The 15,407-nt window shown below is 28.3% G+C and overlaps 7 protein-coding genes across 7 annotated transcripts; 3 read left to right on the top strand and 4 right to left on the bottom strand.

Moving 5' to 3' along the window:
- Positions 1–926: 926 nt before the first annotated feature.
- On the bottom strand, positions 927–3,239 carry cgd4_4300 (beta adaptin; the record flags this gene model as incomplete). Its single annotated transcript, XM_625445.1, has 1 exon — positions 927–3,239. A coding segment is annotated over one exon (2,313 nt), but the record flags the coding sequence as incomplete, so codon positions are not given.
- A 419-nt stretch (positions 3,240–3,658) lies between these two features.
- On the bottom strand, positions 3,659–6,298 carry cgd4_4290 (possible gamma-tubulin complex 4; the record flags this gene model as incomplete). The annotated part of the gene is made up of 1 exon (XM_625444.1): positions 3,659–6,298. One exon carries the CDS (start codon positions 6,296–6,298, stop codon positions 3,659–3,661), a length of 2,640 nt encoding a protein of 879 aa, XP_625444.1.
- Positions 6,299–6,689: 391 nt separating this feature from the next.
- On the bottom strand, positions 6,690–7,625 carry cgd4_4280 (conserved hypothetical protein; the record flags this gene model as incomplete). The annotated part of the gene is made up of 1 exon (XM_625443.1): positions 6,690–7,625. The coding sequence occupies one exon, from the start codon at positions 7,623–7,625 to the stop codon at positions 6,690–6,692; it is 936 nt and encodes a 311-aa protein (XP_625443.1).
- Positions 7,626–8,159: 534 nt separating this feature from the next.
- cgd4_4270 (hypothetical protein) lies at positions 8,160–9,107 on the bottom strand (the record flags this gene model as incomplete). Its single annotated transcript, XM_625442.1, has 1 exon — positions 8,160–9,107. One exon carries the CDS (start codon positions 9,105–9,107, stop codon positions 8,160–8,162), a length of 948 nt encoding a protein of 315 aa, XP_625442.1.
- A 718-nt stretch (positions 9,108–9,825) lies between these two features.
- cgd4_4260 (hypothetical protein) lies at positions 9,826–10,338 on the top strand (the record flags this gene model as incomplete). The annotated part of the gene is made up of 1 exon (XM_625441.1): positions 9,826–10,338. One exon carries the CDS (start codon positions 9,826–9,828, stop codon positions 10,336–10,338), a length of 513 nt encoding a protein of 170 aa, XP_625441.1.
- Positions 10,339–10,638: 300 nt separating this feature from the next.
- Positions 10,639–11,196, top strand: cgd4_4250 (hypothetical protein; the record flags this gene model as incomplete). Its single annotated transcript, XM_625440.1, has 1 exon — positions 10,639–11,196. One exon carries the CDS (start codon positions 10,639–10,641, stop codon positions 11,194–11,196), a length of 558 nt encoding a protein of 185 aa, XP_625440.1.
- A 748-nt stretch (positions 11,197–11,944) lies between these two features.
- Positions 11,945–15,397, top strand: cgd4_4240 (insulinase like peptidase; the record flags this gene model as incomplete). Its single annotated transcript, XM_625439.1, has 1 exon — positions 11,945–15,397. The coding sequence occupies one exon, from the start codon at positions 11,945–11,947 to the stop codon at positions 15,395–15,397; it is 3,453 nt and encodes a 1,150-aa protein (XP_625439.1).
- Between the last annotated feature and the right edge of the window lie 10 nt (positions 15,398–15,407).

Genomic DNA, 15,407 nt, shown 5'->3' with positions numbered 1-15,407 from the left:
TTAGAAAGATAAGGCTTGATTTGTACTTTCAAAAGAATCTTTTAATTAAATCCAATTAAAACAAACAAATTAACTTCTTTTAATTTAACAGCTCAAATATGAAGAAAGAGATGAATTTAAGTCAGATAATACTAGAGTAGTTTTTGAAAGTAAAGAAAGAATAACCCATTTAAATTATAATGGAATTTCTTTGAGATATTGCAAGAATAAGGATGAGATTGAAAATATTAAAGAAAGCGATGAAATCTTGGACAATGTAAACGAAGATACAATAGAAGATTCTGAAGATGACAAAACAATTACTATTCAGGAAATACTCGAAGGAGATATTTTTGGATTTAGTGGCTCAGATGAGAGTGAATCTGGTGAATCAGGAGCAAACGGAATTAATGGTTTTGCAAATATATTTAATTCATTACCTCATGAAAAGAAGATACATTTAGCTCAAGGTTATAGAGAATTTGCTGATAAGTTTATATCATTTTTAAGAAGCAGAATGAGTGATGACCAAAATAAAAATACCATAACAATAGATGATGTGAGAGATTTTATGTCTTCTATTGGTTTAGATAATAATAATAATAATTTTGAAAATGCAAATAATACAAGTAATAAGGAGAAGTAATATAAGGATTTCTACAATTTTGTCAAGAAAGTAATCCAAAGATTTATTGCTAATCCTTTTTTATTTTAACTTAATATCAAACACTTCAAATTAAGAATTATTGCTCAAATTGGAGTAATACAAAAGTGAATTTGTATTTTATTATAAAAAAATACACAAATTTTAATCAAAAGACATTGGGATTATATAAAAGAAAATTATCAAACCTCCTTAACTTTTTTTTTCTATTGACTATTTTAAATGTTGTACTTTAATGATATTCTAGTTAGATATAACTTGAAGTTTATAAAGTTATTACTTTTTAGAGAGATAACAGATCAACAGATGTAACAACATTGCTACCAGATGGCTGTGAGTTCACATCTCCTGTTTGATTATTGTCTCCCTGAGTATTACTTTTGAATAAGCTTATATTAGAAGCAGGGAGACCAAAATCTAAAAGCTCAGAACTTTGAACTTGATTTGACGAATTCATATCTTGAGAACTTGATATTTTGTTACTGTTAATATTTGATACAGGAGTAGAATAAGAAATAAGATCATCAATATTTATTAGCTCGTTAGTATTTGAGTAACTAACAGAAAAACCAGAATCAATATTATAAGGAAGTGTATCGATATTGGAATCTGATGATGAAATTAAAGCTGAATGATTTTGAGATTCAGAAGAAGCTTGAAGTTGATTTTGAACTATATTATTCTTACTAATATCAATAAAACAACTTGGAGGTTTATGATATACTGAGGAAATCATTCCAAGATCTCCCATAAGCTTTTCAAGAAGTTTTGGTTCAATATCAAAGCTTTTTGAAGATAATACAGTCTTTTGAGAAAGAACAACTTTTCTAGTTTCCTCAGGATTGGTTGAGAGAAGTCTCCAGTATATCAAGGCTCTGTCTCTAACATCAGGATTTTCTGCATTAGTAGTTGCAAGTCTAAAAATATCAGTAACAAGTTGTTGATTATGAATTGGAGCTTTAAGAAAGCATTTTACTATGGTTGTAAGTATCTGAAGTTGAACGGAGACTGATTCTTCAATAAATATATCAACAAAATAACGGAGAAAATCATTCAAAGTTTCATTTTTTGTACTTGGTTTTGTTACTTGAACAAACTCATAAACTTCTCCAATAATCCAAACAAAAGCAGATCTTGATTCAGGCTCAACAATAGATTCTGATACTTCCATTAGTATGGGAATTACATTTGACGATAATTGTGGATAGGATCTCAAAATATCTCTTAAAGAGATAATTCCTTCTTGAATTATATGGTCCTGATGAGAATTTGTGATAAGTTCTGCTAGGATTTGAAAACAATTAGAGGCAGTTTCTTTGAATTTTATAGATATTAATGCAATAATTTTAATAGAATTTCTTGAGAATTCTATATTCGTATCGGTACTATACTCTTTTAGTTCTTTTAATAAATTATTTGCAGTATCAATAGATGCCATTCTATATAATAAATTAAGCTTTTCAATCTTAATATAGGCAGGATCATTATATTTACAATAGAAAAGCTTCATTTCTGTTTCAAAAAAGGCAGGATATGATTGTACAATTAACTGAACATTCCTCAAAACAACATATTGTACTTCAGGAGGTGAAGTTGTAAGTAATGTAACAATCGGTGGTCTTAATTTACGTAGGGTACCTGTAATATAATCATCATTTTCCAAATTTTTCAGTAGATTCAAAACAGCTCTAACAGTTGAAAGAACTACTGCAGGATTTGCATGAGATAGTCTAGAAGTTAATCTATCGATGATTTGTTCACTTTCTTTTTCAGTTGATACCTTCCACTCTGCTACTACATTTAGTATATAAATCTGCCCCCATTCTGTACATTCATTCAAGGCTTGTAGGATTTGGTGTTTTTCTACCTCATTAAAAGTCAATTTGTAGAATTTCTGATCTTCAGTCATTCCTTGGTCTTGTTTATCGTCTTTTATAGATTGTAAAGATTCAAGTTGATGACCCTTACTTATACTAGTTTCATAAATTTCTAATAAGCTTGCAACAGTATTAGCTACAACCATTGCACTTTGATCCTTGAGCATATCCTTCAACAAGGAAAAGAATCCCTGTTCTTCCATTAAAGTAGGAGAAATATCATATAACTTTGCAATACAAATTGCTGCAGTTTTTCTAACGTATGGATCAGGATCACTACATGATCTTCTTAAAGGCTCAACTAAATACTCTGTAATTTGTTCAAGTCTAATATACCCCATGGTTCGAATAGCCAATGCTCTAATTAAAGGATTTGAATCCATAGAATCTTTGAAAAAGGTATTTACAGCTAAAATAGCCAACTCTGGCTGTACCTTAGCATAGTTTATTATATATAGATATACTAATTTCTTTAGTTCAATACAACCAGTTTGCATACAATTTAAAACATCTGGAAAAAGGGAAGAAACATCTTTCCCTACTGTCATTGCTGCAATAACTTTTTTCACTGCTTCTTTCTTTTTTTCCTTACTTGATGAGTGTAATTCCTCCTTTAATTCGTGCAGCTCTCCTCTCTTAGAGCCTTGAAAGTATCTTCTATCGTTCATTTCAATTAAAAGTTGCAAATACACATACACAAAAATAAAATCAAAAGAATTTTATATGAAAAAGACTTTCAAAGACTGATATTTTTGGCTCTCCCTTTTTCTTTTTTTGCAATATTTAAAGAAAAGAATGAGTAAATTGATAATCCGGATGTAACTCCCAGCACTTACAATTCTTCACTCTTGTTCAATTATTTAAATTTTTATTTAAATAATTTTTTTTCTCTGATTGATTCCTCTTTTTTCCTATACCTAAACTTATTTTTAATATATACTTTTATTCACAATTTACATATCTTATTTCCCCTCAATTATTATTTTTTTTCGGTACCATACACCGGTATGTGTTTGGGCGGGAAACTCTTGAAAATAATTTTTACAAGTTTGACATTTCAAATAGAGGATTAAAAAATAGAAAAAAACAATTTAAATAAATGTTTAGAATATTTTATACACTTTCAATATATTTGTAATTATGAACTCTGATAGCTATTATATTCGATTTTGTTTGTTTTTAGATAAGTGGCACTAAGTTTGGAGTTTATGAGCTCGATATAGCTGTTATTTGTTCCATCAAGCATATGTGGTGAGTATTGACTTTGTTTATTCTCGTTATTATTTTCATCATTGTCGTTATTATTATTGTATTCATTAAATTCACCTCTGAATAAATCAAGTTCATTGTCATAATCATCTTCAAGATCATCTTGACTATTGAAATAGTTATCGCTATTGTCCTCTTCTCTTGAATCTGTGTAGTTGTCGCTTTCAAAGTCTTCCGAACGGTCTACTACGGAGTGTGTTACAGTTTCCTCTCTGTATTCGTCATCCCCATAATTATAGTCCGAGTGTGATGGACCAAAAGAGCCATAAGGGAAAGCTTTTCTGTTGTTAGCATTATTAAGGTCAGGTATATCAATATTCCATTTGTGATTATTGAAAATAGATAGCAAAAGGCTAAAGTGTTGATATTGAATATTACTTGAAACTATTGAAATTTCAGAGCAAAGATTATCCCAGAGTAGAATAAAGTTATTCATGAAATTTATTGTACTATTGATAATAGATTGCCATTCATCACTATCCCATGGGAATTTAATCTCTTCAGCATTTGAGAATGTGTAATTTGCTTCAATAAATTCGCTGGAATCATTCCATCTAGATATTTCTCTAAAAATAGAGTAACTCCATTCACCTGTTAAAACTAGAATTGATGTTAATGGGTTTAAAATAGAGGGTAAAAGGAACCCCGATTTAAGAATAAGTGTTTGAACAAGGTCATTATGTTTTTGGATAATATTCTCAAAATCTTGCTCTTCCTTGACCTTATCGAGAAAGTCTCTGAAGCTTTGTTCAACTACAAAGTGTTGAAGAAAAGAGTAATATTCACCAATTGTTACTTGTAGAACCCATCTACAGTAAAAAATATAATTCCAAAAATGGTTCACTGGATGTTCAATAGAAAATGAAGTGAATGCCCCTCTTCTATTTCCATATCTTAGATTGAAAGCCTCTCTCCAAATCCTTTCAAGCCCATTATATGTTCTGAAAAATAGCCAATAAAAATCAAATAGATTATAGTAATGTTCCATATTCTTTTTTGTGAATAAAAGTGGTAACGGCCAATCAAATTTCTGGATAATTCTTAATCTAAATATATGATGATCAAAGCTTATTCCACTTAGATAAGAATTTAACGAGACGTTTTTTAATAAATTAAAGTTATAGTTTGTACTTGAAGACGCTCCCATGCTGCAAGAGTTTGCTAGCTGAGAAATTACATCTGAATTATTAGAGGAACTTATATGACACCATTTAAAAACCTTAAATTCTTTCTCCTTTTCGAATCTTGCGTGATCATTATGTCTTAGTAGATGAATAAAACATGACGAAGTATGCAAAGGTAAACAAATATCAATATTAATATGTTGAATACTCAGTACCTGAGTTGGTCTTCCAAAGAGTGAATTTGAGCCAGGAAGGGTATTTTTTAGTGGCTCCATATATATTGAAATATTTGATTGTTTGAACAAAATCCTAAGTCTATATGCGAATAAATCGCCTTCCATTAAATTGATAAAGGGATTGGGAACTTCAAGTAAATTGGTTTTTAATAGTGAATACTCCTTTTCAGTATTTAACAAAGATCTCAAGTGTTTTGTATGCCAATACAGCTTAATACAGAATTCCATAACTTGTTTATTTTCATCCTTAAATCTAAAGCTCCACGTAAGTCTTAAAAACTCACCATCGTGTCCTGAACCATCCTCCTGAGAAGTACAAATTCCATCGCCAATAAATGGAATACTATTAGATGCTGCGAACAATAAAGATGAAACTACGTTTACAGAAGAAACGCATTCTAATATATGATTAAAGCCATCTATGATACGAATTGGCCACTTGACTCTAGAGATTGAAATTGCATGAAAATTTTCATAAGGAAAATCAAAGTTGCAATCTGTAATACCAAAATCTTCAGAAATATAATCTTCATGGCCCTCATCACCTTCATTCTTTAATTTTTCATTTTCAGAATGCAAATATTGGTCTGCATGCATTTCAGATTTCCCGCCAAAAAGGAGTATATTGTTATTTGTAAGGGAGCAATTAAACATGTCAATTAATTCGAGCTCGTTTAGGTTAAAGTTGAAAAGATCAAATGTGTCGCAGCATAAGTTAATTCTGGAGTTTGAGAAATCATTATGAATACTTGAGGTAATATTGCCTAATTTGAATAAAGACAAAAGTTCTTTCCAAGTGTTTGAGATGAATTCAGACTGTTCAGTAAAGTTAGTATTACGTGTTTGGGAGTCATCATAGCTTAGATTTTTGTAGAAAATGGAATTATCTAGTTGAAGAAAAATGTCAGAATACCCAAGGAAATATAAATTTCGGATTAATTTGATGTTTTGAGAAAAAAGATTTTTATATGCAAATTTGTGTGCTATGTTGTTTTGGCTTCTTAAAATTATTGATTCATACATAATAAAAGAAATCTCCCTTCTGAATTTTTCAAGAAACCCTTCCAACTGGGACTGAATATGCGGAAACGATTCATTAAGAATGTTTGAAATTTGATTAATGTAACTCTCAAACCCTGTTTCATTCATTCTATCTCTAATATTACTATTCCCATATCTATTTAGAAGTCTTACCTAAAAATTAGAAGGAAATGAGGATTGTTTGAGAATAAATACAAATAAAAATCTTCCTTATCTAAGGAAGAACAAGATTTACTTACAATTTTCCCAATACCAAAGATTTTGTAAAGGAACTTTACTGTAAAGAATTTCTTCGTAAAGGATTCATATCTGGTATAAAATAGTCCCTCCCATTCAAAAACCCCGCAATGGGAAATTTCCTCCTCACGATAAAGTTTACATAAATTTTCATCCAAGTCCAAGGCTTCAATACAGCTATATTAAAGATTAATTAGAATGATTTGTAAAAATTAAAAAGATTCCAAAATGGTTATTCTTCAATTTAACCAAAAACTCAAACTTACCTATCATTTGAAGAGATTGAAAATGAGTTTGAAAAGTTAGCATCCTTTTGGGAGTTTAATGAATTAGTAGGAGCTGAAATGGAAAACCTTCCGACAATAAACTCTTCAAAAGGGTCAACCAACTTTCCTAAAATAATCCAATTTATCATTTGATAGCAAAAGATTCGACTACATACCAATAGAAAGTTTTTGCTCACTGATTCCTGAAGTAAATCTCCAGAAGACACTCCCAAATAGAAATAATCCAATATATATCCACATGGAATACTTATATATATTTCACACAAATTTTCAAATTTTTCCATTGTAATAAACATATTTGAAAACGAGAATTTACATGTAGAATCTACTCTTGAATTAAGAGCAAGATTATACCACTCATCAATGAATGCCATAAAATTATCTAAAACTCTGGAGGGTTTTGTTATTGAAGTTAGTACAAAAGTAAGAGGCAAACTCGGATTTTCAAAAACTTCTCTTTCTAACTGATTAATCTTCTGAAGAAATCGAAGAATATACTCCTGCATGCATTTTGCTACTGCATGTATATATAGTCCAACAGGGTTAATTCTGAGTAATCTTTTCTTAAGATCTGCTCTAATTTGAAGTTGATGGCTCTTTTCTTGGTTAAATTTTGATCCAAAAGCTGGATTCGTGTTTGTATTTGAATTATAATTACTATGCTTGTTGTACACAGAGCCTAGAACTCTTTTAACAAATTCATTAACAGAATAGAAGTTGCTAGAAATATGCAAAATCTTGTCCACTAATAATTTTTCAGTTTCTGATAAATATTCCTCAATATTAGATTTGAGTCTCAATCTATATTTATAACTATACAAAGAAATTGAGTTACTTGTAAATTCTACAGGGTCCACTTCAATCTTATCCCCAACAAACCCTGTAAGAGAAAGTAAAACATCGTGTATCATTCTTTTCAAATCCCAATTCGAATTAATTTATTAAACCAAGTAAATTCTGGGAATTCCAAAGATTCTGTATTTTAGAGGCTAATTGAAAAAAAACACACACACAATTATCAAATTTATTTTCTCATTCCTATAGCGATTTAATATTCCAAACTTATCAATTTACATATTATTCGCTTAAGGATAAATTGTTTTCCCTCTTTCCCCCAAAGTTCAAACAAAGTTATGCAGTGGGTAACTAATACAATTTTTAATACATAAGAAAAATAATTTACCCTCATAATGAAGGCGCTAAAGCCCGAACTTCAAATATGCATGTAATAATTATTCCATGTAAGAAAATAAGATAGAAATTGCGATATGTACTTTAAGCAAATAGATATTATATATTAAAATTGAATTATTTTTATATAATCATACTGTAGTTGCTGTAATCATATGATTTGATTTAGAATTAATCATTTTGTTATTTTAAATCTAAGCACACATTTTTCTTTGCCTATATTAGTTAATAATTAATCTAAATGTGAAAAAATGTTAAATATTGCAAGGAAGATTTTCAATGTGAGACCAGTATTCTTCAATTCTCTTTAATGAAGAAAGAGCCAACTTATAAGAACTTTTTCTTCCGAAAAGTTTGCTTTTCTTTTCCATATTACTTTCATAATTATCAAAATCAAACTCAGAGTTCTCTTTGTCTGTAATCTTAATATAATTCTCCAATTTAATATTAATCTGACAAATTTTTGACTTAACAATTTCAATAATATCCAGAACTTCATTTTTGAATTCTTCTAATGTGCTTTGTGAAGTAATATTCCAGCAAGATTCTCTTAAATGTTTCATTAGAGAAATTATCTCATCACGTTTTTTGTTTCTTGTTTCCAATTCAATCAACTTATATTTCTCATCATCTGTATACTCGTGATTTTTAACTGTCTCACCTTCTGTGTTAATTTCTGCTTCCTTGATATACTTCAGTACTCCGGAGTTATTCAAAATTGGATTTTCTAAGAACTCAACTTCGAAACCTAACATTAGGAAACACTTGTGACTATTGAAATATAATTCAGTATTAAATTCTGGAATTTCACTCTTATTATCAATCTCTAATTCATCATTGTTTTGAGAATCATTAATATTTCGTGTTTCATCCCCAGAACTTAATTTATCATCATCATTAGAAGTGGGTTCATCTAAATTGCTTCTTTCCATATCATCTATGAAGATTATTTCATCCCTGTAATCATCATCATCATCAACTTCCTCAGATAAATCAATTAATCCTTCAACTAAATACAGTGGCTCTTCGTTTTTGGGAGTGTCAGATAAGTCTGGAATAATTATCCCATCCTTCGCATTACTTTCCTTGTGGATTATTTTTGTTCTTACAAGTGAAATTTTTGACAAAAAGCTTCTTTCTGTAAAATCGCAGAATATTACAAATAAAAGGAAAATAGGAGAAAATACATGAATTAACTTCATTTCTAAAGATTAACTTTTGACCTTAGGAAAAAACTATGTAAAATATGGCTCATTTAAATTTTTTTTCAAATTAATAATATTATTACGATTATAAATTTATATAATATTGGATAAATCTATAATTTTATCTCAGCCTAAAAATGCATTAAGGAAAAAAAAATTAACAATTTTTCATTTTGATATTAAATTTAGAGAATAAGAAATTAATTTAAATGTTCAAAATTTCATAATTTAATTTACCTTAACTATTTAATATTGCTTGCATGCAATAATTAAACATAAATTTTATCTCAATAGCTGATTTTTTTTTTCTTTTTGCAAAACTTAAATTCATTTCTTATTTCAGTAGAATATCCAATACATTTGTCAAATTTTCAAACTCTAAAAGAATAAAAGAATTTTTCAGTTTTTTATTTTTATCAATACATATACATTTAATAATTTTCTTATTTTTACCATATTTATTATTAATGCATTATTCCACTTTGTAATACTTGTATGCACATTGGCGCCAAAATAGGTTACATGTGGCAAAAAGTGAAATGTCATTTAAGACAAAAGGCAGAAATGAGATGTTTTGAAGGTATTTTAGAGAATTAATAAATTAGAAAAAAGAATATAAAAATATAAAGAGCATACTTGGAAAAATTCTGATAGATTGTTAGTAACTAAGCATATCTAATGGAGATTTGACTACAAGTACATATGAAAAAAGATAATGGGATGTTGTGTTTCAAAAGATGAGGGTGCAGTAAAGAATATAAAATTAAAGAAAAAAAACAATGGATTGGAATTATCTCAGAAATTTGTTATTAGAAATCATAATGGTAATCGATTATTGTCTTTCTGGGACATAATAACTTATGAAGGAATAAATTTTGGGAATAAAGCCCATAATTTATCTACAGAGTTTATTCAACCTCAAATAAAAGAATTACATGCCATTTGGATTATTTCGATATTAAGGCAGCTACGTTCTGAAGTTGATACAATTTTTTTATTATCGCGACTAATTGAAATAACAGAGTTATTGGACCCACTTGATGGGAATTCGATAATAAGAAATCATATGTGTGAATCTGGAGCTGTGGAAATATTATTAAATACCATAAAATATCATAAGAAATCACCTGAAATAGTGCTAATATGTATTTTTTTGCTAACTCATTTATTTTTTAATGATGGTGTTTCCGAAAGAATGGTTCCAATAGTAAGTTTAAGAAATCTATAATTAAGAATGAGCTTTAAAAAACTTGTAAACTCAAATTATAATAGATTATTCCAGAAATATTGGAGCTATTTACATATTTGGAGAAGAATATTTTGAATTCTTCAGTGAACAATTCGATTTTGTTGGCAATTTTTAGATTAATTTTTATTTCGTCATCCGATTCATTAAGCGTATCCGAGGTAAGTAAAACAATATGGCACTTTTGAAAACAGCTAAAACTTTATTTACGGTTCCCTTTTGAAATTCTTTACAAATTATTAATAATAGATTTGGATTGATTCTAATATTGGGAAAAAAATCATGCTATATTTAAAAGATGAAAAGCTTGATGAAAGAACTCAAATTTGGGGGTTTGCAGCTCTGAGATTTCTTATTAGATCAAGTTTAAACGCATGTAACGAGTTTTTGAAATTAGGAGTTTTTGAATTAATTACAAAAAAGTTAGGGAAGAATCAAGATATATTTCTCATTGAAAATATATTGGCAATATATGTTTCCATACTATTCACTTCTCAAGACTTTAAACTTAACAATCCTGATATTATAAGGGAAATATTGGAAATTATCGATATTAATGTTAATAATCATCAAATAGTTCAACAGGGTTTAATTGTCCTAATTAAATCATGTCAAAGAACTGAGGTTTACTCTCATATCATTGCAGCATATGGAGCTAAAAGGATTATTCAATCAATTCTCCAAGTTTACAAGAAAGATCCTGAATTCAGTCAAATTATTAAACTTTCCAAGTATCTGATGAGATGCCTATGCTCATTTTGTTCAAAAACTACCTTAATCAAGCTCGTCAATAATCAACTTGTTTTTTCACATCAATTTGATCCAGGTAGGTTTGTATAGTAATAATATTTTTATTACAAATTTAATTATGAAATTAAGCTTTAGATAATTATGGTATATTAGATATGGACTGTATTTCAAAGAATGACCCATGTCAAATTCAAATGTGGTTTTAACGTCATAAGAAGCTAATTAGAAACTATGAATCGAATCACTAAAATGTTTAACTTAAACATGAATGAAAAAAAAAATCAAAATAGGAGAAAATTTATCATTAATAAAGAAATTTGTATTAACAAATGTTGGGTAATGTGTAGTATATCAATAACTTTTATTTTTCTTTATATTCTACTTTAGATATATTGGCTCAAACTCGTCAAAACATGAGATTGAAAGAGCCAAATTCAACTGCAAAGTTTTTGGAATAAAAGGGGGATTAACTCAGGTCTATGCTTACAAATATTCTGTTGAAATTAATATTAGCTATTTAAATTACACTATTTTGTTACTTCTGTTTATACAAAATATAGGAATATTCAATATATCGTCTTAAAATTAAAATATAAAAAATGTCAAATATAAACTAACAATTCATAGTCATTTTAATTAATTATTATTATTTATTGATTTAATAATAATTAATTAGGAAACTTATTAATTAATCTATATTAAAATTCGGGCGGGCAATCCACTTTTGACTATTAAAATTCTATTAAAATAGATGAAATAAAAAGTCAAAAAAGGACAGAGTAGAAATTAAAAGGATGATGAAAGTAAATACAAATAGATTGATGAAAAGGAGAAAGCAATGATTTCGGGTAACATTAATCCTTCAGGCTTGGTAAAGAAATTTTATCTGCCAAATAAGCTGGAGGTACTACTAATTTCGAGCTCAGACAAATTATCATTAGTGAGTTTCGGTTTAGACTTGGGTTCAATTTTCGACCCAAAAGATTACTTAGGCTTCTCAAAAGTTCTAAGTTGTGTTTCCCAATATTTTCAGACTGAAGGAAAACAATTCACGAAAGTAATGGACTCTATACAAAAAAAAGGTCAGGCATGCATTACATATTATTGGATTCCTCAGTCTAGTGAAACAACCATTGAATTCTCAGGAATTTTCTCATCTGAGTGTCTGGATGAGTATTTAAGAAGAATAAGGAGCTCTCTAGATGTACTTGATTATTCTGAAGAAATTGTAACTACATGTTTGGGAATGTTGAAAAAAGAATATGAAAATGAAGTGAATTCCAGTGCAGTTCAAAGAAATGCTGTCTTAAAATCAATATTTAATTCAGAATTACGAGGATCACTTATGACAATGAAAAATTGTGTAATTTCTGATTTGGTCAAAGAAATTAAGAAGTTTAAAAAGAAATTCTATAGTTCAAATATCATGAAGTTAGTTATTGAGTCTTCTTTAACTTTTGAACATTTGACTACATTGGTAAATAGACATTTCTCAACCATTCCAAATCTAAATACAGATATCAAACTTATGAGATATAATATTGGATTGAAAAATTTACATACTCAAGGTCTATTAGGAAATTTTGTTGAATATAAAGGAGTTGATAACAAGATCTCATTTGTATTTGTTCTGGATTCCGAAAAGGGGGCCATATTAGGCTCAAATAGAATACCCTTATTTGAATATTTGGTCAAACATTACTTTTGTGGAGAATACTCTGGCTCACTTAGAAATGCTATTTCTCCTCTTATATTAACTTGTAATGTTGAATATTATGCAGAAAGACTTGCTCTAGTTTGGTTTGAAGTTGAATCTGATGTTGAACAAATTCTATTAGAGGAAACTCTTGAATTATTATATAGTTCTGTGGTACTTTTACGTAAAACAAAAATTAAAAAAGAATACTTTGAATTTCTTATCAATAACTGTGTTGCTAATTATATGAACTTTAATTGGTTTGATTTTAAATTAAATATTCAAGATAGAATCAGTTCTTTGATTAATTATAATGTTTGGCATAAATTGGAAAGATATTGTAAGTACAACGACCTTGAATTAGAAGAATTTAATAAAATCTTAAATTTCTTGGATATTGAAAACATACTCATTCTAGTTAATTCAAACCAAGCTAATTATTTAATGAGTAATAATTATGAAGATTATGTTGAAAATATTACCGAAATTGTTGAAAATCAGGTATTTAATACTAGTTTCTACTCATTTAGCAGCAATTCTGGTAATGATGAATGTTTTAGTAAATCATCAAGAAATAGAATCATTGATTGCAATGGAAAGTACGTATATCATTATGAAGAACCACTCCTTAAAATCAAATATAATATTAAAAAGATCTCTCCAAGACTAATCAATCGTTTAAAACAAACTAAAGAATCTTTTGGTATTATTAATGGACTTTCTAGACCATTTATCAATCCATATACTCCAAAAGACTTCAAACTTGTTGACTTTATTTGGGAATGTACTTCAAATTCTCCAAATCCTGGAAATGATGCTGTTGTTGATACTGAATTAAATACATTCATTGAAAGCTATAATGAATTCTATCCTAATTATTATTTATTAACCAAAATTGGGGATATTTTTAAGACCAAAATGGTTCGAGATCGTCGTTTAGCTATATGTAAATATCATGATACACAAATTTCTATTTCTGAAAATGTTAATGTTTGGTATAAAGCTAGAAATGATAAGAAACAGCCGTATTTTAAAGGAATATTAAGACTAAGTTCAGCTTTTAATTCTTTTAAATTTATTACTTTGATATTGAGCTATATTTTAGTGATTTCAATGAATAATACTTTAAATTTACCTTTAATTCAAGATGCAAAGCTTACATTTAGTCCAAGAAATAGTCCCGAACAACTTTCAAATGTTCCAAGCATAGATTTACATATAAGTGGTTATAGTTCAAGTTTATATATTATTATTAAGACCATCTTTTCATCATTAAATTCAGAAGAAGTTATTACAGAGGCAGTTTTAAATGACTCATTATTCATTTATAAAGGATTATTAATGAGAAAAAAAGAAACAATAACTTCAGAGCTTAAAGCAAGAGAACTTTCTTGGAGAATAACTGCTCCAAATTATCCAACATTGGGTCGGCAATACTTAGGTTTAAGTCAAATAACTTATCAAGAATTATATAATGAATTTAAAAAATTTAAGGAGAATTTATGTATTGATGGATTATTTATAGGTAACTTGGATAGAGCAGAATTAGAGAAATTATTAAAGGAATTTTCGACTAGAGTTGGTATTAAAGCTAAAAAAGAGCAATGTTTTAAATTATTTAAGAGCAGATCTTTCCCAATTAAGGATTTTCGTGGTACAGCTAATAAAAAAGTATTTTATCATTATAATCGTCCAGATTATTTTGAATTATCAAAGAATTATATTAATTCAAATTTTGGTGAAAAAGCGATGAAGAAACTTGATAAAACGTTTTCAATTGAGAATCTATTTAAGTTACTAAATGAGGAATGTGGTCAGATTAATTGTACAAATGAAGTAATGAGTAGTGGTTACTTGGATTTTAAATTAAGTTCGGATGAATTTGGTCCAAATATTGCTTTATTGGATATCATCATCTATAAGAATATTCAGGATTTTTATACTGACAATGTTGATATCGGAATCTTATATTTAAATGATGCCTATTACAATACATACTGGCTTAATGAGTCTTTAAAAACAACAAGTGAAAGTTTGAGTTTAAAGACATTCATTGAGGCATTTGATAGTTATTATAAATGGAGTGTTCAATTAGAGTCTTGGGATTACTCAGCTAATGATTTGGGGTTATATATATCTAAATTTACAGATAAATATAATAATTACCTCAAGAATGGTTTTGGAGGGGATTATAAGGCAATAAAGAATTTAACTATTTCAAAGCTCAAGAATAAGTTGTTAAAATCGGATATTGATGAAGAGTTTAATAGCCATAAGTTTAATCTTGGATATTCGGAATCAATAATAGAAAGTCTTAAGGAACTTGATTTTTTCGGCTTCAAATCCAAAATGAATCATATTTTAAACGATTATGCTTCATTCCTTCTTGTTCAAGTTCAATCTACTGAAAAGAAAGATTTAATTTTAGCTCGTAAATCTCAAAATTTCGATTCGGCAAGTGGAAATCCGAGAAGAATAAAATTTAACAAGAATATGAATATTTCTATTCCACCAGGATACAAGCATATTAAGCATATAGATGAGCTAATTCAGGATGACAGAATTCCTTTAAGTGTTTTGGATACGGAAGAATGAAGCTTAATAA

This window comes from Cryptosporidium parvum, chromosome 4 (assembly GCF_000165345.1).
Source record: "Cryptosporidium parvum Iowa II chromosome 4, whole genome shotgun sequence".
NCBI lineage: Eukaryota > Apicomplexa > Conoidasida > Eucoccidiorida > Cryptosporidiidae > Cryptosporidium > Cryptosporidium parvum.
The sequence above is the reverse complement of the archived record's forward strand: the minus strand, read 5'-3'. Positions and strand labels throughout refer to the sequence as shown.